The sequence below is a fragment of the Acomys minous genome, assembly GCF_964271855.1.
Source record: "Acomys minous genome assembly, chromosome: 14".
Lineage (NCBI taxonomy): Eukaryota > Metazoa > Chordata > Mammalia > Rodentia > Muridae > Acomys > Acomys minous.
The window spans coordinates 57770676-57789091 of NC_140496.1; the positions used below are offsets into that span (position 1 = coordinate 57770676).

The 18416-nt window shown below is 45.4% G+C and overlaps 1 protein-coding gene across 1 annotated transcript in view; it reads right to left on the bottom strand.

The window, feature by feature from the left end:
* Positions 1-10455: 10455 nt before the first annotated feature.
* The window catches only part of MAN1A2 (mannosidase alpha class 1A member 2), a 139461-nt gene continuing 131500 nt past the window's right edge, over positions 10456-18416 (bottom strand). The window contains exon 13 of the mRNA XM_084757200.1: positions 10456-14535. Coding sequence (XP_084613326.1) covers positions 14403-14535 — 133 coding nt within the window. The 3' untranslated portion in view covers positions 10456-14402. The remainder of the gene's footprint in view (positions 14536-18416) is intronic.

Below are 18416 nucleotides of genomic sequence, written 5' to 3' on the forward strand. Positions count from 1 at the left end.
CCCCTGCATGCCCAGAGGGAACTGTGCACTTGCGTCAAGCCTCCGGTGCCCTTTGAGAACATCCTCACAGGGCCTGGGAGGCTTCCAGCAGTCACCTGCCCAGTTTCCATGTGTAATCTTAAGGGATGGCACACTCACAGAGCTGCCGGAAGTCACAGCCCAGCCTGTGGCCTCCTCAGTCTTAGCGGAGAGTAACCTCAGAGTCCTGGCCTCTCTGATGGCAAGGCAGACATGTAAAGCCACTTCCTGTGATTCCGGGAGAGGAGACATGGGCAGAGCCAGGTGGGCAGTCCCAGTTCCAGCTGGACTCACCCACGCCTGGCCACAGGCTCTGCTCAGGATGCGGAGATGTGGAAGAAAAGCCCCAGATACGGAGGAAGGCCAGGACCCAGGGAGCCCTTGCAGTAGTGCTGGCTTTCAGAAAAGGTTCCCAGGACTCAGTGGACCCTCCCAGAAGTGCCTGGCTGGTGGAGTCTTTTCTCTTATTCAAGCAACAGAGGCAGAAGCTCCTTAGTGGCCTAAGGCCCAGTTCTTCGTCGGAAAATGGGAATGATGCTAGGACCAAATCTACGGTTTGTGATGATGAGGTTGGTTCCTGGGGTGATTACCAGGGCACCTGGTCTCTCAGAAAAGTCTGGAACACAAGGGCATTGTATCACACTGCCAGATAGCAAGCACCTGGTTGCAGAGGGATTTTTCTAGGCTTCACAGCACTGTGCATAATTACCTTATGCCTTTCAACAACTTGGGGGGAGTCCCTGGGTGCAGTCCTGGGCCCCTCTGCCCTTGACTGTCAGCACAGAGGGTAAACACGGAAGGATCATGGACTGAGCCTCAGCCAGCAGGGCCTTGGGGTGCCATGTGAGGTAAGAGTTAATTTCTACACAGCTCCATGAGAAGGTGCATATTTGTCACAATGTAACGGCAAGGAAGACATTAAGGGTGAGAAAGATGTTGCATGTGTGGATCAGGCTCACAGAGAGCATGCAACTGGCCCAGGCCTTAAACTAGGTGTCTGACCTGGCAGGCAGTATTTGTGGTTCCACAGGCCACTTGATCAGCCTTCTGAGTTTGACTGGGCTCCTTTCTCTGAGTCTCAAAGGGAAAAGCTCCCTCTACTGGGCATCCAGGGTAAGCAACTGGACCTTCCCACAGATCAGCGGTGGCTGTGCACAGGCGTGAGAGAGGGACAAACAACCTGAGCTTGACCGAGGCCTGACTCCTTCAGTCCTTGGTGTGTACCCATTCTCGAAGCCCAGCCTCCAGCTCTCTGAGGACTGAACCTTTCTTATACATTTCTTATGCCTAAGTAGCCAACAGTGGGCTTCTGCCCCATTCACTAAAGGGAACCAAAGCCTCCTGGGAGATGTGGCCCCTTTTGTCTGGGAAAAGGAGGCACTGGGCTCTGGGTTCTCCCTGAAGGCTAGGCTCACTAGGTTAGCTACCTTGGGCCCTACCGTTGCGCGCTTGCTTGGTGCTGCAGGATGAGGCGTTCTGTTTGCCCTCCATGAGCAACTCAGTCACAGTTAGCGCGATGGGTGGGCATGCTCCTTGCCTTGCACCCGACCATACCCAGTCCTTTCACTGGTCACATGGAAGTGAAACGGGTATCCATGAATGTTTGTATACTCACATGTGCACTGCCTGCCTCACAGCATTCCTGCATCCTGCCTGCACACTCCCATGTGCAAGTTCCCTCGCTGACTTGCCCCATGAGGCTCAATGTATTAGCTGCCCGAGACACCCATGTTGGCGTTAGTCCAGTGCAAGGTGCAGTGAGGCTAGCAATGCGAGGGGCTGGAAGTCACCCTCTGCCCAGTGAGGGGAAACAAACTCTGAAGGACAAGTTGGGGCGCTGGCTCTGAGTGGGCCCTGGGTGTTCAGAGGCTAGTGTGGCAGTGCCAACTCCAGCCCTGAGCCTGTCTGCCTTTTCCTTCCTCATCTGGTTCTTCTCTGTCCTGTTCCCAAAGTGGGTGACCCTGAGGAAAATGACCCAATTTCCAGATCACATGTAAAGGCTCACACCTGGGCCTTCAGGCATCCACCAGACAGTAGAGCCTTTCCGCACTTCTGGAGAAGCTGCATTCAGAGCTGCGGGTAAGCAGCGAGCAAGCTCAGAAGCACGCTTGCAAGGCATCCCAGGTGCTCCTCCACATTAGCAGATGCCCTCAGATCAAAGCTGGCTAGAATTCGGGGCTTCCTTCTTTGGTTTTACTCACATTCTGCCATAATAATCACACGACTAATTTTTAGTAATTTAATGCTTTTAGGAAAACGAGGGATAAAAGGAATAACTGTCTTAAAAAGCAACGGTGGCCAACTGTAGTAGACGGCGAGAGGAAGGCAGGAAGATAAGGATGGGAAGGGAGCGAGCCACGTGACAGTCATCACTGATGAGCAAGGCCAGCACGCATCGGGCAAGTGAGTGGGAAAATGGTTGAGAGGTAAGGAGATAGACCAGAGTGCAGGCTACATTTCAAGAAATGCGCAGGGAGAGAAAACATGAAGGATTTTTAAATGGCTCAAGGAGAATGGATGTCTGAAGACGATGAGACTTATTGGGAAAGAGAGAGATATAAAGGTATTTATTGCACTCTTTATTGGCTTATTTAATATAATACGTTGTATTACAATTGTAGGTAAATGATTACTAAGAGAATAAAAGAAAAAACTAGGGCTCTGCCATCTCCCCCCATTTCCCCCAGAAATTTTTCATTTGCCTTTTTAAAGTTGTCTGTGATGGGAGAATTGGCAGAAGCCCCCGCCCCCCCCCCTTTTTTTTGACAGTGGAACTGAAGCGGCTTCCCTGGTTGTCCTGTAGAATTCCACATTCCTGTGAAACAATTTCTTGCGCTTTTCCTCATCATCTTTTCTCCTTAAGCCTTGGCACTACCTCTCCCTCCCATCCCCATTCTCTGTGACTCCCTACCACACTGAGAAAGAACGGCCTCTGGCCTCTGCACGCTCCAGCGCTGTACGCTGATTGGTGGGCAATGCCTCTCTTCCCCGACCTCTATGCTTAACTGTCAGCTTCTTCTACTCATTGTCCTGGTCTCCTCCACTGCTTGCTCTAAGTCAACATTGCTGGCTACCTGGCTCATTACAGTGCCCGCCCCTACACACAGCTGTCCCTTCTCTCCAGCTCTGGCTGCCCCATACTGTATTCATCAGTATCCAAAGTAAGCCCTTGCTAACAGGCAGATCACTTCGTAACTCTGCTCAGTCTTCCTGGGGCTTCTGTCTTGCTCAAGATTAGAGTCAGTTTCAAGTGACTAACCTGCTGTACCTCCGATTTCTTCTCCCTCTACTCTGCCCTGGCTCAGTCTGCACACACTGTGCTAGCTGCTACAGCCTTGCCTGCAAGGGCTGCTTTCAGGAAACTTCAATGCCCCAGGGCTTGAAATGGTTCCTCGTCCTACAGTGTCTTTTTCTTGCTTCTCTTGCAATATGGTTCCCACCACACACAATAAGGTTCTCACCCCTCAAGTTTTAACATAAAGTGCTAAATCCTAACAACTCTCTGGAAGCTTGAGAGGGCCTGGTTTGCATCCTCTGCTCTCTTCTCACAGGGTAGTCCTTGCTCTCCCCAGAGGCTCCATTCCAGCCAACCCAGCTAGTCTTTCCTTGGGCAAACTCACATCCTCTGATACCAAGAAGGGAAAGTTGCATCTGAGCTCATCATTGGTTATTATGTGGCCATTATACACTCCTCTCCTATGCTGTACCACCTTTGGTGAAATACCTTCATTCATAAAACAAGTTTTGCTCTATCTATCTAAGCTTAGAAACTCCAGAAGGTAAGTGGCATGGTTGGCTCAGTATTTCAAGTCATTACAGTTGTCACATAGCAGATGCTCATTACATGTTCAAAGAAATAGCATTTTCATGGGCTGGGGTACAGCTCAGCAGTAAAGGTACCACTGTACTTGATATCCAACACACACATGCATGCGCGCGCGCGCGCACACACACACACACACACACACACACACACACACACACACACACACGGAATGCTGGCCTACGCTGAGTTTGCATTACAACTTTTCTCAGCCTACCTTCTGTTGAAATTATGTAGTTTTTTGTTCTCTAGTAACTCTTACCTATTATCTCAGAGCCATAAGGATAAAGTCATGTGGGTTTTGGGGGGTGGGAGTGGATCTTTTTGCCACTGTCATGTTTGGAGAACATTTCATTATTGAATTGGTTCCAATGGGGCATGAGCCCACAGGCTAAGGCCCCGGCATCTCTAGGTGCAACAGGCTTGCCTAGGAAGCCAATGGTTGTGACCTCCTCCCACTAGGCAACGACACAGTATTTTAGGCATAAAGTTATTGTATAATCCAAATGCTGATTTCTATCCTACCCTTCCACCCCCAATATCTGGTTGCAATCCTTGTTCTGAGGATCTCCTGTCTCAATGTTGTGAAAACACTGCTTCCCAATTATCCCCTGATGTGCCAATAAAGCAGCTTACAGCCCATCGCTGAGCAGGGGAGAGAGTAGGGCTGGACTTCCTGCCAGCCAGGGGAGGAGGAATTAGAAGAAAAAGTAGGGGATCAAGTCACCAGCAGAGGTCCAAGAGATATCAAGACTGGAGCACATAGAAAAAGCTACAAAGTGCAAGAATCTCTGGGATGTACGCTAGGAAAAAACCAGATTAGCTTAGAGGGTAAGAATAGCGTCGGTGCTGCTCAGTTATTGTGTTGTGAATAAAAGGGTCTCAATTATTGTTGATAGCTGGGTTAAGAGAGAAACTGAGAATTTTATAAATATAACTTTATAACTTTAACACAGTACTGAAAACCAAAGCACCTTCCTCCCTTCCCATCTCATGGCTCCTTGAATTTTAGAGGATACCCCAAGGCCCTCTCTCACTGGATAAGGACAATGCAGCTTTGAAGGGTGGAAAGGACTACAAAATTATGTCAGGCTAGAACCTATGCTTTGGATCTCATCCCCACAGCTTCTCTGGGTGTCTTTGCTTCATCAAATAGCTGTCTTCTCTTGTCTTTAAATTTTCTCTCAAAATTCAGTTTGAGGGCAGGTGATATGGCTTAGCGGGTAAAGGTGCCTACTGCCAAGCCTGAGGACCTGAGTTTATGTTAAAATTTTTTTAATGCATGTGTGTGTATGTTTTGCCTGCCATGTATATCCGTTCACCAATTGTGTACCTGGTGCCTGTGGAGACCAGAAGAAATTATTAGGTCCCTTGGAACTGGAGTCATAGACAGATATGAACTGCCACGTGGGTACTGTGAACTAAGGCCAGGTCCTTCGGAAGAGAGCAGTCTTAACTGCTCTGAGCCATCTCAACAGCTTTATTGGCACACCAGGGGGCTATTGGGAAGCAGTGTTTACACAACATTGAGACAGCAGAGTCTCAGAACAAGGATTGCAACCAGATATGGGGAGAGAGTGTCATAAAAATCAGCATTTGACTTACACAATAACCTTATGCCTGTGAACCTTAATACTGTGTCACTGTCTAGTGGGAGGAGGGCACAACCATTCCTTTCTCAGCAAACCTACCTGAGTTTAATCTTCAGCAGCCACAGGTAGAGTGAGAGCCAGCCCTTGCCAAGTCCTCTCCTGACCTCCACAGATGCCCATGGCACCATCTCCCAGTGAAAAAGAACAACACAACCTCTTAAAACTCAGTTCTCGTGTCACTTAGAATATTTCTTTCTTATCCCTTCTTTTTCCACACCTATACCAAGCATGACTACTATCTTAGTGTACTCTGTTAAGTATTTGCTCCAATATGAAGCAAGCTAGTCCTTGTTTGAGGGTATGGATTTTTATTTGGCTCCTGTATACAGCTCTTGGCAAGCAGGTCAGGGTTTGAAACAGTATGTCATGAGTCACCTTCACATGAAATAAGCTGACACCCGAAGTTGAATAACTTGCCTATGGGTTTACTATACTCACAGGGGAAAATAAAGCACAATTTTGGCTTCTTTCTAACTAGGCTCCACTGTTCTCCCTACCTGAGCTCAGTGTACCCACAGTGCCAAAACAAAACAACAACAACAAAAAACCAAAACCAACCAAACAACAAAATAAACCAAACAAACAAACAAAAGTCCCAAACCCAAAACAAACAAACAAACAAACAAAAAACCCCAAAACTGTAAAACTTAGCTCCTTTCTCTCGGTTAGATTTTTCTTGGATAAATGGCTTTGATATTTCTGACAGGAAATTCAGAAACAAGTGGACTGTTTGAGTGGGGCAGCCTGCTTTGGGAGGAAGAGTACTGGACTCTAAGGACTGGAGAGTTCATTCCACAAACACGTGGAATAAAATGACACCTTACAAACTCTGTCATGAAGCAGCTGACACTGTTGCTGACCAGATAAAGACATGTCTGTAAGGGAATGTCACACAAAGCAGCATGTGATGCACAGTGATGTCGAATGTGGGACGGGAGAGCCCTCAGGTAGGAAAACCAAGGCTCTGTGAAAGGTTCAGTCACACACAAGCAAGAAAAAAGGGACTTCATTTTGGAAGATCAACAACTTGTTTCCTACTAAAGAGGCAATTATAAAAAAACAATCATTTTAGGATTCTAGAGACTGATTACAGATATAAAACTTAGTAACTATTTGTTCAAAGAAAACTATGAGCCTCAGGACAGAACAATGAGGCTATGACATCTGCGCCACAGAAGTTCCCCTTCGTCCAGCCACTGCCCTAGCAGTTCTATTAGGGTGGAGTGATCTGTGTGGGCTGGACCGAAACTCTAACACAGAAATGCTCAGTACCCAAGCACTGCTCCTTGGGGACAGGTAGAGGCTGGGATGTAACTCAGTGGAACATTTGTGTAGCATGTGCCCTGGGTCTGATCCTAGGGGTGGAGTTGGGGGTGAGTATAAGGAGGAGAGGAGGAAGGAGGAAGAGAGATGAAACACGCAAAGTCAATAGCAAGTGAACAGGAAAAGCTGATCCACGTAACCTGAAGTCTTGGTTCCGGTTGGGCAAGCTGTGGATTGGCTCACAGACAGCACTACAGTGAGCTCTGCGGAAGGCACCTGGCCACATGGCCCTGGTGGTGTGGAAGGCTCTATGTACTGAGTGAGGGACAAGGTTGAGTGCAGATTCAGGAGAAGACAGGGGAAGCCCTGACTATGTTCCCGCCTATGCAGGAAGCCTTGAGTTTAGACGGAGAACGTCTAAGCTAAGGTAAATGCTGACTGCTTGTGGCTGTGCTGTGTGTGCCTGTTAGAGATGGGCAAAGGGCAGAATCCTTTCCAAGCCTCTGACAAGCACGGGGTAACCCACTGAGCTAACAAAACACAGGGCTGACTCCCAAGTATCCCAGTTCAAGAAATGTGCAAGAAAGGGAGCGGACGTCAGACACTGCACACTGTGGGGTAAAGACAGGGAAACCATTAGACAAAAAGAAAGAGCAGACAAAACAAAAACCATACAAACAAAAATCAACCAACCAACCAAGAAGCCAAACCATTTCCTTGGGTGGGGAAGATCCTCTAAAATCAGAATCCAGTTGTTCCAGTAATGACTTAGCTTTTTTTAAAATAAAAATTATAAAACACAAAGGGAAACATGAAGAACCTGTTTTTAGAAAAAAGACCAGGTGACTTAAAGCTGTCCCTGTCTCTGTCCCTGCATGAGATGCCAGTTGCAATCAGTCCACTGTCAGATGTCTGGAACACTGCCGGGCTAAGAGAGGAGTGCAAATTCCTTCTAAGAGGTGCAAATCCCACTGCTGGCTGAAAAACACTGCTGCCCAGCTTCCCACCAACACCCCCACAGCCCAAGCCTAGAAAGGCATGTGTCAGTGCAACAAGGAAAGCCTAGAAATAAAGCCTGATAGCAGCCATCAACTGCCATTTCACAAAGGTGCCAAAGCAATGCCAAGGGAGAGGGCTGTTCCTCAGTAGTCAATACCGGGAATCCGCGCAGCCACCTAAAATATGCCAGCAGGCCTTTACCACACACACAAAGATGAACTCAGAATGGATGGCAGGCCTTCATGTGAGAGCCGAAAACAATTTTGCTTTCAGGTGAAAACTCATGGTGAGACTAAGGAAGACAAGAAAGCACAGCCCATCAGAGAACACATCGGTACTGTACTTCATCAGCATTAAACTCTTCTGTACTTCAAGGACACCATTAAAACAGAGGGCATACCAGCATCCTAGAGACCAGCAAACAGAACGCACTGGGAACTCCCAGCCTAGCAAGAGGTGAAAACGCGCAGCGCATGTGCAAAGTCAACACTGAAGAACAGTAGCACAGAGAGTCATGGGATGCTCTGTCCCTAGCAATGACTAGGGAACTAAACACTGGTGCTGGTGAGATGGCTCAGCAGGAGAAGACACGTTACACTAAGCCCCACAATTTGAGCTCCATCCTGGAGGAGCCACAGGGTGGAAGGAGAGAAATGCCTCCCACAAGTGACCTCTGACTTCCACATGTGTACCATGGTGACATGTGTATGTCCAAAAGCACAATTTAAACTAATAAATAAATAAATAAATCTCTACAATAGTCTCAGCTGCTTGCTGGAAGGTGGTGGTGAGATAAAACAGGTCCTCCCACCTCGTCCACTGCTAGTAAGAACATGAACACAGTCACCTGGAAAGCCGTGGGCAATGAAAATCAGTTATGCACAACTGTACCACAATTTAGCAGTTTTCTTTCTAGATAAATACATACCCAAGAGAAATAAAAACATGCCCGCCCGGAAGTTTGTATGTAAATCTTACGTGTCCAAAATTGCTAGCAGTTTAAGGCTGTTTCAGGGAAACATGCACAAGGGGACATTAAGATTGAAATTCAGCTCTAGAGTTTTTCTTCAAATCAGGATATAAAGATTATTCTCTCGGTAGCTCCTTGTCTTTAAGATCAAGAAATGTGAAAATAGAAGGAGCCAAAAGAAATGCTTCAAACACTGGAGACTGAAGTCTTCCAGTTCCTGTAAACACAGCCAAAGCTGCTGTTCTGCACACAGGAAGAGACTCAACTGTTAGTCGCTGTTAGATGGAAAACAAACAAACAAACAAACAAACAAACAACCCCCCCCCAAAAAAACCAGAGGAAGACATTTCACTTAAAGAACATCTTTATTTGATCTCCAATATACAATATTACCTTTGATTTATTTTAAAAAATCACATTATGGAGGACAGGACTGGAAATCAGTTCAGGAGCAGCCAGTGGGTAACAACACAGGTTATACTTACCCACTTATTAGTTTAAGGAAAAATCATAAATGAATTTGAGGCCAGTGAGGGTAAAGAAGGCATTTTAACTTCCAAACCAACAATTATAACTAGGGATATTGCATTGAGTTAAGCCAGCAAAAAATGAACTTGTAAGTTTCTGTCAAAGAGCTCTGCTCTGGTTTTCTGGTGTGCAATATGCAGAATTCTGCAGCATACAAGTTACCGAAAAGTGTCTGCCTCAGGTCTTACTCTGCATGTTTGCTCTGTGTCTGGAGGACCAAAGCTCACATGCACCGAGTGGAGGTGACCTTAGAGTAGCCAGGGCCTCCGGCAGTTCACCCACACTGGGACAAAGGCTGACAAGAGCTCTATCTGTCCTATCATTCTGAGTGAAGGTCTCATTTCCAGAAGTAGTGAAGTGCTTGATAAACACCAGGAAAAGCTTACTGCCTGTCTGGACTGGCACAGCACTGCAGCTTTTATGCTAGTAAGATGCTGCTGCTGGTTTCACATTTCATGAGTCCTGCGGCTGCTGATTAGCCATTACACAGTGCGAGCATAGAGGCATAGAGGATGCTTCGACTGGAAGTGGTGCGCACTGACACACTTGTGAAAGTACTGCGGAGACTCAGGAGACGAAGGAAGAGGGGCACGCCTCTCAGGACATGCCTTCACTTGGACGTAAGCTGCTCTAGGGGTGACAGTGGCAAGCACCCTACAGACTAGCCATGGAAGTGCCAAGGGGTGAACTGGGCACCTACCCATTTTGTGTTGCCCCCTGTTTTTCAAAAGATTGTTTTCTGCAGCACCAAGATGCAGAGTTCTCTTCTGTTCTCATCTCAAGGCTCTAAGAGAAGAGAGGGGATACATTTCTACATGCCAGGGTCTTGGTAATGTTAGAAAGAGCATTTTGATGCTGTGCAGATTATGTTTCCACGGGCGGCCTGGAATTATGACATTGAATAACAAGATTAAGACAGGTACCGGGAACGTAACCTCCCACTCTGCCTCCTTCATGACAATCATATTATCCTGAAACCCAGAGACCCTGAAAAATACGTCCACTTTCAAGACAATAAATATACAACTTTAGGTGACACAAATACATACAATTGCACATACATACATCTTTCTGCTTTAAAGTGAATTATGTAAATATAAAAAGAGAAAAGACACAGGTTAAAAGTTAGAGGGTATTATACAAATTAAAGTTGGGGTCAGGGTCAGCAGCTGTGACTTCTATGCCCAATTTAGGCCTCCATCTTTTTTTTTTTTTAAACTATGGTTTATTGTATCACAGCTCCACCCATTTATTTGCATATTATCTTGGCTGTGACAGCAGAAGTGAGTAGTAAGAGAGCTCCATGGCTAGCGGGCCTTAAAACACTCTCTGGCGGGTTACAGGAAAGCTGGCTGGCTGTATGCAGAGCAGAAAAAACACCTCTACCAGGGCGTGGCCGAGCTGAACAAGTGTGCTTTCCAATGTCCCTAGAGCACAGTGACTGAGTCAAAACAGCTCCAGACGGACGGTGATTACTTCAGTACTCCTCGGACAAGCTGTGTGGCCTAGAGCCACTGGCACCGGCCTCTCAGTGAGCAGACAATCTCCAGATCTGTGTGTGTTGTTTATATACAGAGCTATGCAAAGAGTAGGGGAGGGAAGGGTTGGCAAATCCAGGGGAAGAAGCAGAGAAAGGAGGAACGTGAAGTTACAGCTATTACACTCTAGTAACTAGAATTGGAGACATTTTAGTATGTTTCATTTATATGTGAGAAATACAGGCGCTAGCATTAGTAGGAAGTGGACTAGCGAGAAGACAATTTACAACTGCAAGGCGTACCCATGAATTAGGGGACAATTTTTTTAAAATATAAAATAATGCGCACTTCTACAAAATATTGATTTTAATCATGTAATTAAAGTGATATAACAAAATAAGAATGTTTTTATTTCTAAAGTAAATATTTTAGTCAAAGATGCATCAGAAATCAAATATTTCTTTGACATTTTCCAAGAGACTTTAGTTATCAACTACAATTATAGTTGTTAGTATTATATAGTAACATGTTTAAAATATATTATAAACCTTTTATCTTCCTCTTTAATTTAAATGAAATATAAAATTAAGAATTTTGTACCACGATTCATTTTGGAAAACATTTAAAAGGGTATGAACCACTCTCATACAGAAACTGCCGCTGGAATCATGACGCGCTCTAAGGCTTGAGAGTGCCCAGCACAGAGCCCAGCACACACACGACGCTCCACAGCTGTCTGTTCACTCACTCTCTCACGCGTGCACACATTCAGAGAAATCTGGCTTAAGGGAGACCGCAACATAAGGAGGATGGCAAGTGAAATCGTTTATCAACAAATTCTGGCGTTGACAAAGACGTTGGTGACGAAAGCTGGAAAAGATGAGAAGCTGAGGACCAGGACCTCACACTGCGTGTTTAAGACTTGCCAAGGGAAGCCCTGGTGCCCTACGTGGCATCATAGAAACGCAGGATCAATATTCCGCTAAAAGAATGCACTCCTTCAACACCCAGGCTTTCCTGTACAGACACACGCTGCCTGAATGACGAGAAAAGGCTGGTATTAGAGGCACACAAAATTTGCAGCCCATCTGGAAGAAAGATTCTCCATTCAAACTTCTTGGTGAAGGGCTCAGCCTTAGTTTTAAGAACTTCATATTGGATCATTAATTTTCTGAAAACGTGGTTTGAACCAAAAGGTGTGATTTTAAAATGAGCAATAAATATGGAAGGTAGAGGGTGTTTAATAGCCCCTACTTTTTATCTATTATCTATTTTGCACAACCGTATCCAAAGCAGAAGGTGAGGTGACAACTCTTTGAAGAGGCACCAGCGAGCGAGCATTTCTGGGTTCTTCTCAGGTTTTATAAACACAATGAGTATGGAACCTAAGTACTGAGGTCTACAAAATGCCAAGGGTATGAAGGATGGAAGAAAACACACACTTAAAAAGTAAGCAAAAAGTGGGATAATGGTAGATTTTGAAAAAATTTTTAAAAAATCTATTAACAAAATAAAACATGACACTGGCAAGTCATTTATACCTGACTTTAATTGCCTTTGGTATTCAGAGAAGAAAAAGCATGGTTACAGGCTCTAATTCTCAACACAAGGGTGGGGACGATAAAATGGCAGTCTTGAGATCTTCGTGTGATCCATGCCCTGCTCACATCTATGCTTTCTCTCTTCCTCTCTAGGATCTAGTGAACCATATAGAGCATGGGTGGGGGTGGGGCACTGTTCTGTCTCCCCTGAGACTTCCAGGGGAACCAAGATGGTGCCTTCGCTGCATCTGTGTGAACAGAAGGCTCCCTGCTTGCTGCTCTGGTCTCTGCCACCACCAGCTTTTCACTTTAGCTTGTGAGTGGGCTTGTGCTGTTTGTAGAAGGCTCACGTTTTTGTTTTTGTTTTTTCCTGAGAACCAAAACCTCCACTTCTCTTCTAAAGTAATAGCCATCTACTTTTCTCATTTACAGTTTAAATTTTTCAAGTAGGAAAAGATATTATATTTTGAAATGTGCTAGAACTCACTTTACATGTTGTCTCCTATGAATACTGACCAAGTTTGAGGTGGCAAGTTTACAGAGCACTAGCCGAAGTGAAGGTCAGATGGTGACTTATGGTGTAAGACACCCACCCTTATGTCTAAGTACATTGTTTCCCCCCACAGTTTAAATTTGCTATATGCTAGTAGAGGGCTAAAAACAAAACCAAAAGGAGATAAGCTTCCAGAACTCCAAAATAGAGCTCATGAACAAACTGTTTCATGAAATATTCAAATTCAGAGTAAATATTAGATTATAGTGTTCTCAAGTTTTATTATCAGTAGATGATATCTGTACTAAATGAAAAAGAGGGAAAAGTGTCTTGTCACAGAAATTCAAGGGACAGAAAATTTATAAGCATCACTATCTTATATTATAGTTCTTGATAAAACTTTACTTTTTTTTCTGCCAAAATATAGAGCAATAACAACAACACAAAAACCCATTAATCCAAGATCTCAGTCCCTTAGGTTTATGTCAGTTTTAGTGAGTATGATTCATTACATCACACACTTGCCACTGAAAATTATTTTGGAGCTATTCTATTAATTCTTTGGATATATAATGTTCTTGGAAAATTTTAAAAAACATAAAATCTTTGTGAGCAGCTCACACAAGTGAGGTAAAGGACCCGACCCTTGCTCAAAGACACTGCAATGTTTTGCCTTTGCTTTAGTAAGTTGTCAAAGCGATTGATTCGGCTTGTTCTAGCAAATACAGAGCTGCATAACAATATAGTGAGTTTTGCTAAGCCACAAGAAGTTGTAAGGTGACTCTATTAACTGTGTTATGAGATTAAAGCAGGTAATTTTTGCTTGATAGAGTTGCTGGTTCAGAAGAATAATTTCCCACCAACAAAATCCAGGGTTTCTCTGAAACAGGTTTCAAGGCAACAAACTGGCACTTTCCCCACCTCCTTCATGCTACCAACACTAGCGTGAGCTACATGCACACTCCCACACTCGGGCTCATAAGCAGCAGTTATGATAAATACCAGTTCAGCATACCATATGGAGACAAAGACTTGAAAAGTATTCTTCATGAGATCATGCCCCCCAGAGAAAAACTAAATCTGAATAGATTTCAATGAACTAGGTTGGGAATGAAATGGTTGCCAGCCTGGTAAAAATCCAATGAGGAGCTTGAAAAGTCTTCTTGCTACCCAGGTAGTTACACTGTTCCTCTGTTCTTGTTCATTTGTTTGTTCCATTATTAAAATGGAGTAAAGGGGCTAAGCAATGTGTAATATTTGATTTGAAAGCTGCTCCACTGTGGGAGAAAACAAATGTCTAATTGGTTCTGAAAGCCAACTCTAAATGCTGTAAGGTGCTCCGTGTTCTTGGCTGGTACTAACAATACAGAGTAAGACACTGTTTCTCATGTGGCCACCTCATTAAGAACCAAAGCACATCAGGTCTCTGCCCTACATGTACCAGAACATGTTTTGGTCAGGTAGAAAATGGAATAATTTCAAAGTTGATATATCTACAAGTGAAAAGTCTTGCAGGGAAGTTTCACCCGGCATGTTGACGTAGAGGTCCAGGTTTTGAAAAGCCACCTCTCCAGACAGTTTCTGTAGTGGTCCATGTAAACATAACACAGGGAAGAATGGTCCTTCTGGAGCTGTGCTCATCGAACAGCAGGGTTACCTGAAAGAGTGGTGTTGGCTAAATGTAACACCGGCAGAGGGTGGGCCTCTGTGTTAAACACCCAGTGGTCTAAAGGTAGAAGGTCATCGCCAGAGAACAGCAGGTACAAGTATCTGAAAACAAAGGAAAAGAAGCTTAGAGTCAGGCAGAGCTCAGTGAGACGTCAGTGGGCTCACTGCGCTGCCGAGAACACCACGACTGAGTCTGAGCAGGTCTGATAAAGACGCACGACTAGACCTGCTCAAGTTCCTTTAAAACGCCATATCCCTGGCCAAGGCCTGTGAAACAGTGAAGCTGTAACAACAGCAAAAGCATCAGGCATGGTGGCGCGCGCTTCTAATCCAGGACTCAGGGAGGCAGGGGCAGGCAGGGCGGCCAAGGTTACACAGAGAAACCCTCTGTGGAAATAACAAAAACCAAAAAACCAAAAACAAACAAAAAAGATGAGCAAAAGACAAATCACTTCTTAATTTTCAGACATTCTTTCAAAAAGCACACATAGTATCAATCGTAAGTTTTGCCAACTCAAGAGACACATATTTACTAGCAAATACTGAGGAAAACTAGTAGTTGCAACTTCACAGTTCTTGGTATGAAAAACTATTAAATAAAATTTAAGAGCATTGTGAATTTATAAGGAATGTGAAATTAAATAGTAGTCAAAGCTCTTTGCGAGCTCCAAGCCACTGGAATCATTTGGATACCAAACAGGACCCAATCACCACAATGATTCTCACCTTTAGTATGTCAGGAAATTGCAATCTGAGTCCTACTACAGGCTGGGGAGTTGGATGAGGGATATCTCAGTCATATAACATGTCCCTGGCTAGTATGGGAGAGGGAGAGGAGGGCAGAGGAGAGGAGAGGAGACAGGGAGGGGAAGAGGAGGGGAGGGAGAGAGGAAAAGGGAGGGGATGAAGGGGAGGGGAGGGAAGGGGAGGGGAAGAGGAGGGGAGGGAGAGAGGAAAAGGGAGGGGATGAAGGGGAGGGGAGGGAAGGGGAGGGGAGGGAAGGGGAGGGGAGGGGAGGGGAGGGGAGGGGAGAGGAGAGGAGAGGAGAGGGAAGAGAGGAGAGGAGAGGAGAGGAGAGGAGAGAGCCAAGAAGGAAAGGAAACCTGGGATTTACACCTCTTGATGGAATTAGGACCACCTTACAAAGCCCCAGTGAAGAATTTGAAAGTAGGTACATAGGTATCTTTTCTTGTTAGTGTTATAGTTCTGGAGGAGCAAAACCATAGTGCAGGGAAAGGGGATGACAGATTGCCTTTAGCACTGAGAAAGCTGGACTGTGGAGTAACAGGACTTTCTATCTCACTCTGGATCCTAGGCCCAAGTCCTGCTTGCCTGATTTACTCAACAGGCTGCTAACAGATAAGTTCCAATGTATTTGGGGGATCCAGAACAGGACTCTGTACAGTCTGCTTTCCGTATGGAGAATACAGTCCCAGTGGGTGGCTCCTGTGTCCTTGGCTCAGCATTCCTGCTTCTTGGTTAGATGTCGGCGAAAGAACACGAGGAATGTCCTAATCCCATCACACCCACCACCAATATCCCTAAAGTGAAAAAAAAAAGGGGGGGGGGGAAGATTTGGACCAGACATGCAGGGAAGAGGTCATCTGAAGATGAGGTGAAGGTAGAGTATCGTCTCATGTGCTTAAGTCATCTTCACATCTTTGGTAAAACACCTGTTTAAAAAGTTCATCCAATTTACAACTGGACTGCCTGCTCTCTTCCTAAGTTTCCAGAATTCCACATATGTTGCAGACAGGAGACTGTTATCAGACAACTGATGTGTGGCTTTTTTAGACAGGATCTCTCTACATAATCCTGGCTGTCTTGGAACTCACGGTATAGACCAGGCTGGCCTCAAACTCAGAGAGATGTGCCTGCCTCTGCCTCCGAGTGCTGGGATTAAAGGGATGTGCCACCACTGCTCAGTTTCTTTACTCTCTTAACAGTGTCTTTCCAAAGTAAATGCTTTTAATTTTGAGACTAATGTTTTAATGGATTTTGCTTCTGCTATCATGTCTAGGGTTCCAAAGACTTTCCCCCAATATTTTCTTTTGAAAGTAGTATTTTTAAGACTTTAAATCTAGGCCATGACCCATTATAGAGTCATTTATGTAGATAAACTCAGAAATTCAAATGTTTCAACATAATCTACAGTCAAAAGCACCCTTTTTCATGACCATGCCTTTGTGAAGATTAGGTCTCCATCTGTGCACTGTGCCCTCCAGTGAGCTCTCTATTTCGTACATCAGTGAATCTAGGATGATATCCAGCACACGCCACACTGCAGCTTTGTAATGTCTTCATGTGAGCTGTATTAGGCTTCAAACTTCCTTTTCATAATTGTTTTCATTATTCCAGGTCCTTTGTAATCAGAAACAGCCTGTCAATTTCTACCATACAGTTTGGGAAAAATTAATATCAAGTTTCCAGAATCTTGAACATTTATTTAGATCTTCCTTCAGCAATGACTTTACAGTGTGTAGTTCTTTAATATTTTCCAAGTCTTGCCCATTAATATTCTTAAACAAAAACTTTTTATTGGCTCTTTGTGAACTTCACATCATGCACCCCAATCCCACTCACCTCCCCCTCCCTTCATACCCTCCCTCCACCTTTGCAACCTTTCTCCAACAGAGAAGAAAAAAAAAATCTCATCGTGGAAGCTGTAGTTAGTCAGAGCGTGTCCCACGGTACACCCTCTGTCCACACGTCTTTGCTTGCAAATGTTCACTGCAGTGACTCACTGGTCTGGTGCCAGAGCTCGGCTTCTGCTACACTCTCAACAGTGGAACTTCGCTGACACTCCGCTTGGATATCCCGTGTTGCGCTGTGTCATGGAGATCCTGTAGTTCTTGGGTCTGTAGGCTCCTTCATGCACTTCAGCAGTTCACCAGTGCAGGAGATGTTGAGTGGGCCATTTCAAAGCCCTGGATCTGGATCTGGATCTGGATCTGGATCTGGATCTAGACCTGAGAGGTATCTGTGCTAGTCAGTCCAACAGCTTTCCTAACACATTTTGGGGCTGGTACACTGGTAGCCCCACCCCGGCAACCAAGGCCAGCTCTACCCTCCCCAGGTGAGTGGAGGGGAAAGTTCTGCATAGCCCTCAGATATCAACATGTCCCTAGGAGACAGACTAGACCAGTGACATCTGCCTGGCCTTTGGTGGTAACAGACCCCTGTTGCTGCAGGGCCAAGGACCCAGACACGGCCCCTGGTAGCAGCACAGGCCAGGACCCCTACCATGGTCCCAGGCAGCATCACTGGCCACTCACATTAGGCTGTTCCTTACTACCCTTGACTCTAGTTCTGCCTCTCTATTGTGCCCATAATCTTCTGTTTCTCTTTCTCTACCACTCACTTGTTCCTCTGGGTGGTGCCCAGCTTCTCTGAGTGTCTTCGGGTGTCACAGGAGTGGTCTCAGGCCTGCTTCGCCCACTCATGCAGACTGCTGGCCATCTCAGGCTAGCCCCCTGTGCAGGCCCCATGGCTCTGCCCTGGTAGTAATCTTGAGCTCATTCTTTGCCTGGCCAGCCCAAGTGGCCCCTCGGTCATCTGTCTTACTGCCTCCTGGGCCTGTGGTCCAAGGCAGAGTTCTTCTAATCTCCGGCTTACACCTGTCCTGGGAACCCATCCAGGTCTGCCTGGCATAGGGCTGGGGGTCATCTCTGGCTCACTTTTTTCAGGGAATGTCAGGCTACTAATCATTCATACATTCATAGGTCAGAACACTGAGTGAAGAGGTAGTTCTCTCCTCTCTGCCACCTACTGGCAGCAGCCACACCTACAATGCCTCTAAGGGCAAGTCCCATTAATATTATTTATTTTTATGTTATTTGTATGTGCTACACTTAATTTTTAACTTTTTAAAAATATGTTTTATTTATGCATACTGGTGTTTTGCCTACATGTGTGTCTGTGTGGCAGTACTTATTCTTTTGAAACTGGAGTTGCAGACAGTTGTAAGCCGTCATGTGGGTGCT